Genomic DNA, 16,295 nt, shown 5'->3' on the forward strand with positions numbered 1-16,295 from the left:
GTCACCCTGCAGCCACAGCGGTGCTGACAGAACAAGCTGTCCTTCTCCAGCCGCTGCTCTGACCACTGCCCTTGAACAGGCCTTCACAACCTTCTACTGCAGGGTCACTCTGTCCCGGAGCTAAACTGGCACTAAACCAGAGAGAAGGGGAGGGTGTACTTACTGTGCTTTTTGGGAGCTGGGTTAATTTTTTTTTTTTTTTTGGTCATTTGAGTTTCCTGAAAAGCAGTTAGAGATCAGACCAACATGAAACCGCACCCATAAGTGTTTACTGGATGTGTTACTTTTCTGCTGGAAGTTGCAGATCAAAACAGTAAACTAAATGTATTCCTACTACCTCCTGCTGTTCGGCATCTCTAGGCTCCCAAGAGACCTTTGCTGCACAGGTTAAGCACTTGGAGCTGGTGAAGAACTGACAAGCAAGGACAAGCAGCACAAGAACTGACAAGCAATGTTGCAGCATTGCACCAGACTTGGCCACCTTTCTGTACAATTTCATGACGGTATTTTTCAAATTCATTTGGAGATATTTTCTCCGGAGTGGTGTTTGTTAAAGGTTTCACAAATTTTAATGCAATTATCTGAGCACTCACAGAAGAGCAGGAGATTTCTACTTAAAAGTCTCACAGAATAAGCTTGAACATTACATGAATCTTAACTGACATGCATTATTTGACCTGGTAAGCTTATATATAGTGGAAGTATTCTTTTAATACAGACAAACTAGATTCCAAAGGACTGAAGGAAAGCACACACATTTCCAGCCCTAGTGGAAGTAAAGATGACCTCAAGAATTATAAAACTGCCAGTCAAACTCAGATTGCAGAAAGATTTTGGGATTATTACTCAGTTCATTGGTGTGCAAAAACCAAAGGGATACTGAGGTGCTGAAATCACAGCTGGCTTGTATTTGTCAACTGCAAATTTAAAAAAAATTTTTTGGGGGTAAATTAATTGCCCTTCAACTCTGGAGGGGTAACAAGGAGTAGTATACCCCCTTGTGAGCGTGGGGTGACATTCCTGCCTCTAATGGATTCACGTGTGACTCTTGTAAGTAAATCACAGCAAGGTGGTTTGGGTAAATTGCAAAATGCCACGTATGTAAGGGACGTGCCAATCTTTGGAAAGCCGTGCCCTCAGTAATCCATCACCATCAGTGATTTTCAGTCAGAAGACCGAGAAGCTGCACGTGTCAGTCCTGCACCAGTTTATCGATGCCTTCGCGCGTCACTTTGTGAAATGCACGTGCTGTTGGAGGGAAAGGTTCTGAAACTGAACTGCCGGACATAAACACGGACGAAAATGCCCAAGATGAGTATGTCGCATAACAATGACTCCAATCGAGAACCAAAACAAGCAAAGACAGGCGGCGGCCCCGAGGACACCCGGCCCGGCCGGACCGCGGGAGCTACCACGGCGGGGCCCCGGCCCGGCTGCTGACACGTGCCGCCGCGACTACAACTCCCGGCACACACCAAGGCACATCGGCGGCGGCACCGCACTGGCTGCGCGCCGCGCTGCATGCCGGGACTCGTAGTTCCCGCCACCTGGAGTGGCAGCTCTGCGCCGCCACCCGCTCCCGTCGGCGCCAACCCCCACTCACCAGAGCCGGCCACCACCAGGAGACTGAACGGAGGCGTCCGCCGGCCGCGGCGCCTCTTATCCAGGAGCACGAGGGGTACAAGCAGTAAGGAGAGGAGGAGGAGCAGGACGACGACGACAGGCAGCTCCTCCATCCGCCGCCAGGGCCACCCGCGCGGAAGCGACAGTGGCACCTCCCCGTACGGCGGCCGGCGCGGTTCAAGTCTCCCTTCAAAGCGCGCTGTGAGCGCGGTGGTGGCGCCGGGGGCGGTGGGGGCCGCGGGCGGGGCTCGGCGGGCGCGGTGATGCGGCGTGAGGGGCTCCCCGTGTGCCCGCCCTGGGTTCCCCGCACCTCCGAGCAGCGCTGGCACCCGCGCGTCCCGGGGCTCCGAAATACCCCTGTAAGCACGGGGGGAACGAGAGCCGGCGCTTTCAGGGCCCGCGGGCCGAGGCTGCCGCTGTGCGCGGGCTGCAGGAGCTGAGAGGGACCTGCCTGCTGTAGGACAGCGCAGCGGGGCTCCGCTGCCGCGCACAGGTACGGACCCAGGTACGTCTGCTCTGCGACTGAAAGGTTACACAGCCTGCAGGAATGCATAAAATAAAGAATATTAACATTTCACTCCTTGTCGTGGTTCTTGTTTTCATTCATGGTAGTACTTAAGCTTTTTATTTCAGTAAGAAGCGTGGAGCAACAGATCAGCACTCTTTCTGTCTCCGTCAGCATCCGGTCTTTGTTGGGAGATGGCGATGATTCAGCCATCGGACTAATCTCAGATGAGACGTGTGTTTGCTAGAAAGAGTAAGATATTGCATTTTATGATTAGGAAAGAGTTTGTTCATCATTGTCCTTAAATTATGTGCCAGGGAGCAAGGCGCTCCTCTTGGCCAGTGAATCAGGAGCGATGAACTCTGGAGCTTTATGGAGAGGTTTGACGCTACTGCTTTATGGGGTGAGTTGTCAAACATGAAACGTGACAGCTGTGCACTTGTACCTCAAGTGCACAAACACAATAGATCAAACACATTGCAATTCTGCATCTGTCTGCCATGGTTTCTCCGGCTGTTTTTTTTCCTCTTACTCATTCTAAACAAATTGGACTTTTTGTATCCCTACCAGCCGTGGAAGCTGAATGTTTCTTTCTCATTAACAAAAAAGTGCCAGTTGTGGATTCCAATGGTTATTGCATGTCATACAAGTAAAAGATACACACTCCAGCAATCCTTTGCCATCTTTGGCTCTGAAGTGAATCTTTCTGATTCATGCTCCACAGCTTTACAGATTATGTTTTTTTCTTTACATCAGTGTAACATATAATTCTGCAGTTGTTTTAAGCAGAGACTATTAAAAACAGTATTACCATGGTAAGCTCGTCTTCCACCCAAATGAGTAACCTCACAAAAAGTATCTTACTGACTGGTCATTGTTGACATTTGAAAGCAACAAGGTTTTAATTAAAAGTTCTGTTGATGATGCATGAATTTCAAAAATTCATTTTGATTTCCACTTAATTAGCTACATAAAACTAATAAGTAGGGAAAATAGAGATGCAAGTCAATGACAGAAGAAAGTACCACAGTACCTTTTCAGGACATTAACTACTAAGTCAAAACAAGACAGTAAATTATATAGACAATTTAAATACTAATTTTGTCTATGGTCATCTTCTCCCCGCTTGTATTCTCTTCAATGAAAATAATGTCATTGATGTAGAATTTATCCTGGTTGCCACAGTGGGTGTAGCTAGCAGTCGTTTTATTTAAGGTGTGTTTTTTCCAAGAGTTTTCAAGATCTTTCCCTTGCTCTTATTTTTTTTGTACTATAAGTGTTGAAGAACTGCTTTTTATTAGGCATTTTATTCCAAGAAACAGTCCTGGAAACTCAGCAATAGAGGGTGATATAAAAAGCTTCAACTCCTTTTCTCCTTTTCATGTTATTTATTCTGTACGTACATACTTCCCCCTCTAATACAGAATTCTTCTGTAAAGGTATTTGGTGAAATTAATGAGAAACTGACCTAAACCCAGGGAAGTTGGAAGGCATTTAAAAACAAGAGGAAAAGATAAGAGTGATGCAGACTGGGAAATACCTGTTCTTTGGAGCAGAGAGTTTATTGGATGCAAAGCAAAGTTTTTGACTTCCAAGGAGTCTAAAAAGCTAACCAATGAGTTTACCTCATAAACTCCTACAGCTAGTGCTTGAAGTCTGCTAATTCACTGTTAAATTTGCAAGAGTAAGGGATATAGTTTTCAAGTAGTATCCGCAGAAGATTGCAAGGCTTCAGGGAGGAGTCAGGGTTTGTTAAGGTTGGTTAGAATAACTAAAGACTGAAGCAACAGTCTGCTACCTAGTTGCAATAAAGTTTTGTGGATATTTTTTTCCTTTGTGAAAACTGAGCAGAGCTCATGAAGATCCTACTTGCAGTGTAACACTGCTAATTATGCCTTTTCTCAGCAGGACATAGGTGTCTTTGTGTTTTTATATCACGGCAACTCCCTGCTCTCTTGATACCACCTTCTGGGCCTGGGAGACTTCAGTGCAACAGCTGTAACAGTCCTGAAGAAAGCAGGTTGCTGTCTACTCCTCCAGCTGTGTGCTGAATGCTTGGCCATGATTCCAATGTGGGAAGTGTCTTGAGAATTCTTCATCTCAGCATCAGCTGTGCATATGAAAGCTAATATGAAAAGCAAGAACTCTCCCAAAATTTAGCACAACACGTGAGCTAAGTATGTGAAGCAGGTGAAGTATAGGATTTCCATGAGGAGGGCAGTGATTAGTGCTGGATACTGCCCTCCAGTCTGCAAAATCACTGATGCTGCAAGTGAGTGAGTGACCTGTGTGTCTGGGAGAAGCAGTGCACTTGGTCTGAAAAGTCATTTGACAGAAAGTGATGCAGGTGCAGAAGCTGCCTCTGACACCTCTGCTACTGATGCAGGAAGTTTGCTGTGAACTTCTTACTGAAAGAGACATGAACCACACTTGTTCTAAATAATCTGTCACTGTTTTGCAACTCTGAAACTCTTGAATAGGCAAAAATAGGTACAGGATTTTTCCATGTACTGCTTGTGAGACAATGTTCCAAAGAAAGACATGCTGCTCTCCTTTTTATATGTGAATATTCTCTGTGGAAGCCTACTGGTACATGGGGTGCATGTCTTCTTTGAAAATTACACTGCTGGGTATAAAGGCAACTGAGCAAAACTCGCTCTCTTTGTGTTTCAGTTTCTTTTGTCTCCAATAGGAAAGGCTGTATTTGAAATAGAATTTTTTTTTCCCCCCCTGAAATGAAATGTAGACAGCTTTGGCTATCAGTAATTCCCTTTCTAAGTTTCCACCTGTAAGTGATCTGACTCTTAACTGTTAAACAAGAGTCTTTGCATTCAACTGAAATACACCTTATATTCATGATTTCTTAAATGGCACTTTGAATAATTGTAATGTTTGGGGTTTTTTCCTTCTAATTACGGGTTCTAAAATTAGGCCTATGAACAAGAGTGAGTGTACTGTTGTTTTCTAAAATGAGGTCATTTTTTCTTGTTTTGGCTTAGAGTGCAGCTCCACAAACAGTTGCATCAGCACTACTGCTGAGTAAACTAGCAAAATGGTAGAAGCAGTTGAGTGAGAAAAGGGCAGGAATCACTTAGTCAGGCTTTGCTACTGGAAAAAGTTGTCATGTGGAACCATTTATCATGTTAAACCTCAGTAATTTATTTAAACATATCTCAATATTATTCTTAATTTCTGCATGATATTTTCATAGAAGGGAGTTGTAAAAACAGATATAGTCCATAAATAAATTTAATTTTTTTGCAGGAAGCAATTATTTCTTTTTATGTGCTTATGGTGTTTCTAGAAACACTAAGAGAAGTGATATGCTTTTTGATTAGACAAAACCTGAAGGCTTCTAACTGGGTTTCTCACAGTTTTTCTTTAATATTAGAAATGCAAACTGCATCTGGAATACTCTAGAAGAACAATAACATCCTAAGTATTGTAAAAAGATCTGTGGTTGGGAAGGAAAGGTGTTTTTAGTTTAATCAGTGGACTAGACCATTTGGGATCAGCTGGAGACAAGCTACTGGCCGATCTCCCTTGAAGGCAGAATTAGGATGTTATCAGAGCCAGTCTGTGGCAAAATTTGTCCCTTTAGGCAGCTGCTACTTTCAATTACTTTGGACCAAGTGCAGTTTCACTTTCTTATGAGTCATTAGAATTAAAGGAATGTAATCTTAGAAGTCCTGATTTGTATTTGCAATCAATAACAGCTGTAATATTTATGTTAACATTACAGTTAGTGCTGTGCGTCCTGGTATTAGGGCACTTCTCGTATATATTTGAGTCTCATTTGTTTAGATATAAAAATACAGCACTTGCAAACACTTAAACAGTGCTTGTGCTAAATAGCCAAAAAAGTGGAACCAAATTCCCCAAATAGTGAGACTTTTTCCATACTAAAAACTTTTTAAAATTTTTATTTTTTCCTTCGTTCACATTTGCTTCTCTTTACACTTTGATTTTCAGTAACAGACAGCAAAGTGGATGTGAGTTTACAAAAGCTCAATAAATAAGGTATCCTTCACTCCTACTATTTGAACATTTCCCCCTTGTTGGCAATATCAAGTTTTCTGAAAATAGTCTTTGGAAGAGGGAGAGGAGGTTATTTTTAGAAATTTGTTTGGGTCTAAATACCATGTACGTATTTAGAATCAGCGTAGCAATTTGTAAGGAAAATGTTTTTCTCTAACAGGCATGAGCCACACTGCCAGCAGATGTTTCTTTAACCTGCTACATCTGAGAGCATGTCTGGAGGGCTGGTATGTGTGGCTTTGATGACACAAGGCGTGGTAACCATTTGGGTGCATTCTCAGTGTGCTTTTATGAAGCAGGAACTTTTGTAGTAGACAGCACCGAAATTACATAATGCAACTTGTTGTAATGACTGGGTAGTGTGTTGAGGGAGCAGTCCCTGTAACATAATGTAAAATAATGCTCTTCTATCTGTTCAAAAGGCCAAGAGAAAGAGACTACTGTTTAAAAGTACTGAGTGTCCTGGAGGTCACTTGGGTGCCTCAGGCCACCTGGCCTGTGAAAATAGGGCCTTTTTTTAAAACACTCCTAAAAATAGATTTGAAGTCTGTTCTTAATCTCCTGGAAATGTGTCTTCTGATCTGTAATGTTAAATGAAATTTTCAGGATACTTGGGGGTTAGGATGTAGGATTCTCTACATATTCACTGCTGCATTTTGACTGGGGTTTTCCCCAGCTCTCCACGTAAGCACCTGTAAGGAGGGTGAGGAGAAATGCACATTGGTTTAGCCTTTCCTGGGTTCCTGCTGTCAGAAAACTGGCCATTGCTGGGGCAGGGAGATAGATGAGACCAGGCTATCAGCTCGTTTTGGGTGCACAGCTTTTCCTCTCTCAGACTGAAACCCAGGCAGTTCTGGGGCTGCTGCTGCTGTCATGGCCCTGGATTTCAGAGCTCAGCTCTCAGCAATCTTAGGCTTGAGGAACGGGCGTCTCATCCTTCTGCATTCTCACCCGCCTCTCCTTATGAGCATTCAAAATGCAGCAGAACTGAGACCCTACTCTGTAAGGAAAGGCTACTCAGTTGAAAGTGAGGATGGTTTTCTGACCTGTTTATGTTTCTAAAGGTCTAGCATTGAATTAATGCCATGCTGGAGCTGGAAATAACTGGTCATATTAAAGGAGAAGGGAAGATGTCTTCTGGTTTTGCTCTACACTGTCTTTCATTTTCTTTTCCTCCCATCTTTTCTTTAAGCAGTTGTGTTTAAAAATATGTCATTTATTGACTACTGTTTTAGGGATGTTGCCAGGTGTGGCCGTGGATTTGGGGATTTGATCAAGTAGTATTTAAGGCAATTGAATGTAATGACTCCACCAGCTCTTGTGGAGTTTCTCTCTTATGGAGATAAATTGAATTCTTTGCAGAGTTTGCAAGGGCTGCCAAAGGTATCTCAGTGTTTTAATTTCTGTATGTTTGTGTATAATTCTTGCAAGACAAAATATTAAAATTTCAAAATATGAAATTCTTTTTTTTCCTTCTGTTTAGTCAAAAATATGTAAGATGGCAAGCACAGCAAACCCCATCAAGAAAAAGATGTCACAGTGTAAAGTCCAGCTATTGCCAATATAATTTGCCTTCTGCACTGTACTTTAACAGTCTTTAATTATGTGATAATGTAAGATTTAAAACTAGATACCCCTCACATTTTTTTCATCAACCACAGGTGATGTGTAACACTGTTCTGTCTCTGTTTGACAGTACAAGAAAAGAATGTCCTTGCCTTTATTACAGTTTTAATGAATGCTAGGAAATTATAAACCATTTGCGTTAGTTACTGTGAATTTAATGCATTGTTAAGGTGTCAAGAGAGTTAGTTGGTCGACTCCAGTGCCTGTGAGTTAAACAGTGATAATGAGACAATTGCTTAGAGTTAAGTTATGGTATTAATTATTTTGCTGACTTGTGATTAATATATTACTGAAAAGAAAAAGCTTCACACATGTGAAACACAAGTTTTGTGTCACCTTCCAATGTCAGCTTCCAATTTACTAATACTGACTAAAACAAAGAAATAATAGAAATAATTTCCAAAAAGAAACCTTACATGTGATTTCATACTCTTTTTAGAATACTTTGAAGGAAAAATATATTGTCTTTTTGATTTTACCTTTGTGTTTGAGGACTGGTACAATTGTAAATACAAGCAATTGTTAAGTAGCTAATAGTCAAGCCAAGAGCTTGTATAAGTCTTGATGATGATGATGATTATCATTATTATCATTATTATTATTTAATTGATGAACTGTTTTTAAGGTATACTGCAATCACCTTTAAAGAGTACTGTACACACAAAAGAAAAAACAAGTTTGTTCCAAATGAAGAGTGGATATGTGTGGTGTACAGTGTGGCCGGAACTCACCTGACCTGGCACTGCAGAACGTGGCACTGGACTGGAATGTTTTGGTCTGTGTATGTGCAGGTACAGTTTTCCAACATACCTTGAATTGTAAAGATTCCACTTTCAGTGGTGAGATTCCTGTTTCCACTGGGGCAAAATTTCCACACAGAAAAAGAGGACATCGCCTGAGGCACTCCAGATGTGTGATGTCCCTTATTCAGCAAATCAGATGAGCAGGTGCTGAAATGTTGGCTCTTCAAGCAGTCCCAGTAGAGTTATTACAGAAAAATGTGTGTGTTTACTACAAAATAAAAGCAAATTTGCAACACTAAAAAGAACCCACAACCAAGATATTCTAATTTGTGTATATCACAATGCAATTTTTCTGCAATTTATCCAGTTAGACAATACATTTGGTGCAATTCACAAAATGACTTTTCAAATCCACTTCTAATGTTTGCATGATACACTTTCATGGTGAAACTCTTCCACCTTAGCATTTTTAATCTCTATCTATCTATCTATCTCTATCTCACATATAGAATTAGGATTATTTTTGTATTTTCTTTATTTTTAGGTATTCTTGGGTTTTATAGTCGATATTTTTCCAGTATTTGTCTAATCAGTAATGTATGGTATTGAATAGTGTCTCTGGAAGTAGAAGCCTAAACAAAATTCCTCACTTGATTTGAAAGGCAAGCTTTCTTTCTGAATTCTAGCACTGCTGTATTTAATGTAGTTTCTTGTCTTTTTGTATGTTCTTATCAGGACTGCTGTCTTAAATCTTAGATTTCAAAGTTAGCAGTATAGAGTATGATATCCTTCCTGTAACTAGAATTGTATAGAGGAACAGAAATATGTCTGTATGAATTAACATGCAGATCAAGGCCTTGGGGGTGTGGGGAAGCACTAGACCTCCTGATATCAAGAAAGACTAACAATTAAACCCTAGGTCAGAATCTGTAATAGTGCCAATGCAAAACTAGAAAAGAATTACAATATTAACAAGTAGCAGTGCTAAAAGCAGGGGCTTTGCTAGAGTTCATTATTAGCAAGAAAGGAGAAATGAATAGTACATTCTGGACCTCCTAAACTGACAAAATTAGGACATAAATTATATTTACTTTTGAAACAATGTATTACACCACTTTCATATCTATCCCCAAATATGAAATGAAAAAGTTTTAATATTTAAGAAATAGAAATTTTTAAATCATGTTCTCTGAAAAATATGTAATTATTACAAGTATTATTGAGTACTGCATTTGAGAACTATGTGGAAAACATTTCTCGCTTTCTTATTCAGTTTTTTTTAATGGATTTCAACAGTACTTAGACATACTTGAAGTGAGTGTGGACCAGGTCTTACTGTTTCCTTGTGTCATCAAGCAATTTTCCTTCCTTGTTTCCTCAAGGCTTTCACAGATCAACAGAGGATCAAAAAATCCCTAAATGTGATAGAAAGTTTTTGGAAAAATTGTAAAAATTGACAAAGCACTCAGAGGGAATTATATTGTCTGAAGAAGCTGTTTAACCTGTTCAGGCTAACACATCTGCCATTAAAATATCCTTGCAAACCATTCTTTCCACGCTGTGGTGTGTGCTGAAGGAGGCACAGTGACATGCAGTGCAGCTGCTGTGGCGTGTGCCAGAGTTTAGGCTGAGCTGAGCAAGGCTTGGAAGCCGTCTTTAGCATCATCCAAAGCACGTGCTCTGCCTTTTTACCTGAAAATCTGATGCTATCACATAAAACAAAATACCTCCTCTCAACAAGCACTGTTTTGTTCTCCACTTGAATTATGCTGATTTTAATTACCAGTTAAGAATGTTAAAACCCAGATTGCTTTCTGACCCTCTGTATGCTGAATTGTTGGGAAATATTTTGTTTGGTTGTAGCACTGTTTGGCACCAATTTTATTCTTTGCAATTGTGTGCCATTACAAAGTACATCTTCTTCCATTTTCTGCTGTTCTGACATCATCAAATTCTAGTCACTACCCTGTTCTACAGTGCTCTTGTTGCTAAGAGCCTCGACTCACAAAGCAAAAGGAAATATGTGCATGTGAAGAAAAGAATCTGGTATTATTTAAGATTCCTCCTGCTGTTTGTGATGTGCTTCATGTCAGAAATTAGGGAACCAAGAAGTTTTCTAAATCTCAGAGCTCTCTGGCTTAAGCCTTTGGGAATGAAATGCTTTCTCTAGACCTTTCTGGTTTACAGATCCTAAAGATGCACCCAGTTACAGCTTTGTTTACTAAAGAGCCAAAGACACATTTAACAAAGCTGCAGTACTGCCTTCATTATACTCCTTTGTGCAGGCACATCAGAGGGAAGAAAATGCATGGAGGAATGTGAGGTAGACAGTGAAGGAATCCAGGGGACGGTAACTGTGGGGAGGAAGAAAATAAAGTGACAGAAAAGGAAAAGGTGCTAGGAAAATAGATTATAAAGTGGAAGAGGGGTAAAAGAGGAGACAGAATGACCTGGAAAAGAAAAAGAGAGATGGCATTCCTGTGAGTTCTGTGGATCATGCTCAGCACATCTGTCTTAATGTGGTTTGATGTCTTGTTATAATGGTGACGTGGTGCATCAGTGTAGTGGTTTGTAGTGCAGCATGGTAAGCTCACAATGTGCTGTTTTACAGGTCCTCAGTAACTTCTGAACAGCTATAATCAGGACAATAATACCAGCGGAGGGGGTAATGCTGCAGGTGAGGTGTAAATAGATGGAAGAGACAGCCTGTGATGAAAGACATAAATGGAGAAGACAGAAAAACTGGAAAAAAACTGAAGAAGGGACAGGAAGAGGTTCATGAACAGACAGCTTTCCAGAAACAAGCTTTTGTTCTCTTATGGACAGTAAGTACTACTGGCAGAAGTGCTCTCTCAAGTGGGAGGTGACAGGAGCTGGGAAAGTTAAACTCACTGACCAGATGAAAAATGGAGCATGTGTTTACAGGGAGTGAACTAAAGCAGGGAAAGTGACGGCATATTACTACCTAAAAATGTGGTTGGATATGTTACAGTGACCTGTGCTGGAAAGGTGTGACACACGTTCTGTAGCACTCATCTGAGTAGGTGTAGCACAGTATGCATCAACTCACAAAATGGGTCTGCTGTTAGGAAAGCCAAGATAACACTTTCCCTTCAGGGAGGCATACAGCTCGGCAACTGTTAACTGGGTACCTGCAGGGTGTTAAAAAAAAGCCCAGAGCACACAGATTTGTTCTTTTGTCTATGCAAATTCTTTTTGGAGGGGGAGGATTTTTTAGAAATGGAGTATTTTTTTTTTCTTTTTCATTCACCATTTTCCAGGATTTTTTTTTTACTAAAACCAAATTCAGATCCTTTCTTTTCAGTCTCCTCTTTTCAATCTTGGGCTTTCTGAATTAAATGCTGCAATATTAGCTGCCTGCAGTTCCTGTGATTGGACTCCATGGGTGGTCCGAGTAATTTTCAGACAATGGAGCTGGTTCTTTTCTCACTCACACCACTGTAACTCATTGGCTTCAGTGAAGTTACTCTTGATTCACAGTGTTGTGAAGGAAGAGTTGTGCTTGCTCTTTCCTATGTTCTTTAATCTCCATTATATTTTTGCTTACATGTATAATTGATTTTCTGAGAATATCTCCTGCTGCTGACAGGTAGACCTAGGAACTTCCTAAGACAGAAATAAATGTAAGCATTTTTGGGTCACTGAATTCAATCCACTGCTTCTACAATATTATGTTATATAATCTCTTTCATAAACTGCTCAGACTTTAAACATTCATTAAGATCTGTTCTTACTACAATGGGTGAATTCAGACAGAAAGGTTAGTTACATCCTGTGTAAATTTAAAACCACAACTGAAATAATTTTCAAATGCTCTAAAAGTATTTTTCTTTCTCACCTATGTCTCACTTTTTAGTACAGCAACCATGATAAAGGCTTCATTCTTGGCAGAAGGGGGCTCAGTTCTGGGAAAGCATGATTCTGAAATTACAGGCATACTTTGGAAGGGTTACTGAGTATTTTTCTTTCATGGTCACATCCCTCTTGCAGATTTTAGTGGGAACAGTCATCTGACAAAAATTTTTGCCATACCTGAAGTGCCACTCTGAAAGTAATTCCAGAAGGAGAAGGGTATGGAACAGGTGTGTACAGCTTAGCTGAGGATAGATTACTGCAGACTTTGACTTACTTATGGTGGGCTGCCTTCCAGTTACTACCCTGTTGTAACAAATCCCATCCATTTTATACAAATTTGTTCTTCATTTATGGAATTAATGGGTCTAATTGACATGAAGCTGAAAATCATCAATATAATCAATAAGTTTTATTGTAATTAAAGGATAAATGAAAAGCACAGCCCCATTTTTCTCTTACATAGTGTAAATGATTCAGCTGAAGCCAACAGAATTATGCTGCTACATGCAAGTGCTACTGTGATACCTCCCTGTCCTCCCTACCTTTCCTATGCATATGTGTTGATGTGGAATATAATGTTCTTTTTTGCCTTGTTGTCATGGGTTAGCACAGCTATGGAAGTGACACTCAGCAAGCAGGGGTACACAGGTATTCCACATTACAGGTGGTTTTCACCCAACAATCAGATTTCCCTGCGGTACACAATGTGTTGTTCCATCTTTCTGAACATTCCATTGCACCGTTCCACTTTGCCTGCAGCTGGTGCATGGCAACAGATATGGTACACCCACTCAATGCCATACAGAAGGTAAATAAGTAAGTAATGAGTATTTTGGACCAAAACCACTACACTTGTGTTGCTAAATCTCTGTTCTGCAGCCCACCTTAGCAACAAGCCCATTGCCTGTACATCTGTTCTGAAGTTTGACTTCAGAAGTTGCAGTTGTTACTAAGGTCAGCTCTTGACCATTGCCATTTAGCAATGGCAGCTTGTGCTTTGCAGCAGCTGGGAAGGAAGGTGGTGGCTGCGTATCACAAGGGAGGGAGGAAGAGGTGTATTAGTTGTGAAAGCCAAACTGTGGTCACTGTACAGCAACCAGTTGGCTGTGATACTGCTCTGGTGCCTCTTGATCCCACCCTTTGGCTATTTCTGATGCACAAAAAGGTGCACCAGTTGCATCATGCAAGTACAGTAAGCCTAATACTTCTAGGACTTGCTGGAAATGCTCAAAGTAATTGTGTGGTATGTTCATGCAACGCTTTGTAGGAGTGGTAGAGCACTCCCTTAGTTTTGTTGGCATTACACTGCCTATGCAATATGGGCCTATGGTGTTTGCTCTGAGGGTCTCTGGGATTGCTGGACATGGGACATCCAAGGTGAGACTGCTGCATGTATGCAGTAACATGATGAGATTATTAGATACCAAGAATCCCAGACATACTCAGTTCTCAAAATCTCCCTAGAGAACAATTCTGGTTGGAAAAGAGGACAGACAACGAATCTAAGGCAACCTGAATATGATAGCCATATCTAACCAGGTCTATAGGTCTCCCTTCTAATGCAATGCCTTCATGCTTCCCATAGCCAGTTCTTTCTTATCGGCAAATTTTCTTTGTCAAAAGTGTGAGAGGTGCCCTGCTGTATGCTCATGTGGAGAGCAGTTGCTAGTCAGAAATCCTCAGTGCATCACCATTCTCAGCTTTACAGTCAGCAGCTCTGAACCAGCACATGTTATGCGGCTGTTGAAAGAGGGCATTGCCTCTGGTCACGATCTGCTGCGTGCTCAGCAACGTGCTGAGCGCAGGCCAAGGGGAGAGCAGCGAGGCAGGTCGAACTTGTTTCTTTCACCCACACAGCACACTGGGCCAAAGCAATTGTTTGGTAGGCTGCGTGCTACACAGGCCTGATACAAAGGTTTGGGGAGAGTCTGGTTTTTGTCTTCTCCTAGACGCTTCCTAACCTCTAAGTGCATAATGGTGATGGGTTGTTTTGAGGCTTAGAGCTCTGATAAGTGGTCTTTGGCAGAGTTACCCGTTCAGTTTAAGACATTACCACTCTCAAGTGTCTGTTTTTACTCTGTTAAAAAAATACCTACTTTCATTGTTGTACTCTCCTAGAATGATCACAACCTCAGGAAGTTGAGAGAAATCACATCTTAAAACACAGCAAGTAAATGTGCCAGAGCTTGTTGTTCAGAGCCTTTGGCCTTTGCTTCTTAGCCATGAGTGGAAAGAGTCCTTGCTAGTGCCTGCACGCCTGAGGACAACCATTCTTGTCTTTGCTGCCACTGCAGGTCCTCTGTCACCCCAGAAGTCCAGTGCTTGTCCATATGGAGTAGTGGTGTCACAGCTGTTACAACTTAGAAGAGCAAGGAGTATGTGTAAAGAAGCTTCAAAGTCACTGATATTGTATTAAGCAAAATTGAGGGCTGTTCTTTGGAAAGTAAATTAATGAAGAAAAAATTCTCATGGAATTTTTATGGTTTATGTCATCTTGAAAGTGGTTACCATGGACTTCTTAGGATTTAGTGGCTGTTCTGATTCACTAAAAATTGCAGATGTAGTAGAAAATAAGTTGAAATATTAATTTATATCAGGAATAAAATGATATGACATCAGACTAAAATACGAGGTTTTAATCTTAATTTCACTAAGCGATTGTGTTGAAATGGTATTGCTGTCTTTATTTGTCCATCTGTTTTTGAAATGGAAGGAGATTGGAAGCAGGAATGCGATCCCTTTCACTTGTCTGAGGAAGTCATGTGAGATTTTGTTAACAAAAATCAATGCAAAAGGTAGCCAATCATAAGACACAAGTCCACACGAAATCAAACTTCAGTAGTTCTGATGTTTACACAAGCACCTCGTAGTTGGTTCATGTCCAGCAATGGATTAAGCCAAACTGGCTGGAAACAGTTAGAGATGCTGGTGGTATGCCCTGCCCACCTCCCACAGGTTCCCACTTCTGCAGCAGGAGTGGCTCAATGCCTCCTTAATCAGCACCTGGGTTTCTGCGTTCTGCAGATTGGCGCATTAAGGCAAGCCAACATCAGTTTCTGTTCAGGCTTAAGCCAGAGCATTCCTGCAGTGGGAGATGTCTCTCAAGAGAGATCAATGTACCTAGTGGGGTAGATGACTCGTCAGCTGCACCTTAATCTATAGGGTGACATATATATTAATACCTTCATCATTATTTTGTTAGAGGAGAATTTTTAATATATTGATCTGAAAGATCACAAATCATTAATGGAAATGTAAAGTTGAGGGGGTATAAGATGTGGGTGATAGCAGAAGGATGCCAAGAGGAGCAGTCATGACCATTAAATTTTCTAGTTGGTGAAAGACTATGTCTGTCTATCATATTTAATTTTGTCAATGTAATTTTGCTTCTGTTTTTCAACACAACAGCTCAAAAATGTAAAATAAAAAAATAATTTGTTATAAATCACTGCACTGAATTTAGAAAAGAGCAAGTTTTGGCAGTACTCTGTGCTGTACAGTGCTCCCAAGGAGTGTATAAATGCATTCCTAAGGCACGAACGGTCACATCAGCATTTTTCCCGTGACACATTTCAGACAACCGGGCTGTGTATTTGAAAGACACTGACTAAAATGTTGTTGGAAGGTGAGGTGCTATGCCTGACTGGCCATTTTCCTGCCCCAACACGAACACCATGTACAGTCAGCAGCGCTCAGGGCCCCGTGAGCCCATGGTGGCAGCTCGCAGGGGCGGCGGTGGCAGCCGGGGTGGCCGGCGGGGCTCGCTGCCCGCGCGGGCGGTCCCGGCCGTGCGCTGTCACCGCGGCTGAGTCCGGGTCGCGCTGAGGAGCTGCGGAATGCTCCCGGGCGATTTCCGTGGGCTAGCGAGCCCCGCTCTGCGCGGC

General features: G+C 41.5%; 1 protein-coding gene and 1 long non-coding RNA gene across 2 annotated transcripts in view; one reads left to right on the forward strand and one right to left on the reverse strand.

The window, feature by feature from the left end:
* ALG14 (ALG14 UDP-N-acetylglucosaminyltransferase subunit) overlaps positions 1-1,782 on the reverse strand; it is a 20,679-nt gene extending 18,897 nt beyond the window's left edge. Inside the window, exon 1 of the mRNA XM_010409166.3 lies at positions 1,604-1,782. Within this exon, the coding sequence (XP_010407468.3) occupies positions 1,604-1,736 (133 nt within the window). The 5' untranslated portion in view covers positions 1,737-1,782. The remainder of the gene's footprint in view (positions 1-1,603) is intronic.
* Positions 1,707-15,799, forward strand: LOC120410390. Its single transcript, XR_005602507.1, has 4 exons — positions 1,707-2,128; positions 8,418-8,583; positions 11,147-11,360; positions 14,706-15,799. It is a non-coding gene; the product is annotated as an uncharacterized LOC120410390 (long non-coding RNA).
* Positions 15,800-16,295: the final 496 nt, after the last annotated feature.

Source organism: Corvus cornix, chromosome 8 (assembly GCF_000738735.6).
Source record: "Corvus cornix cornix isolate S_Up_H32 chromosome 8, ASM73873v5, whole genome shotgun sequence".
NCBI classification, from domain to species: domain Eukaryota; kingdom Metazoa; phylum Chordata; class Aves; order Passeriformes; family Corvidae; genus Corvus; species Corvus cornix.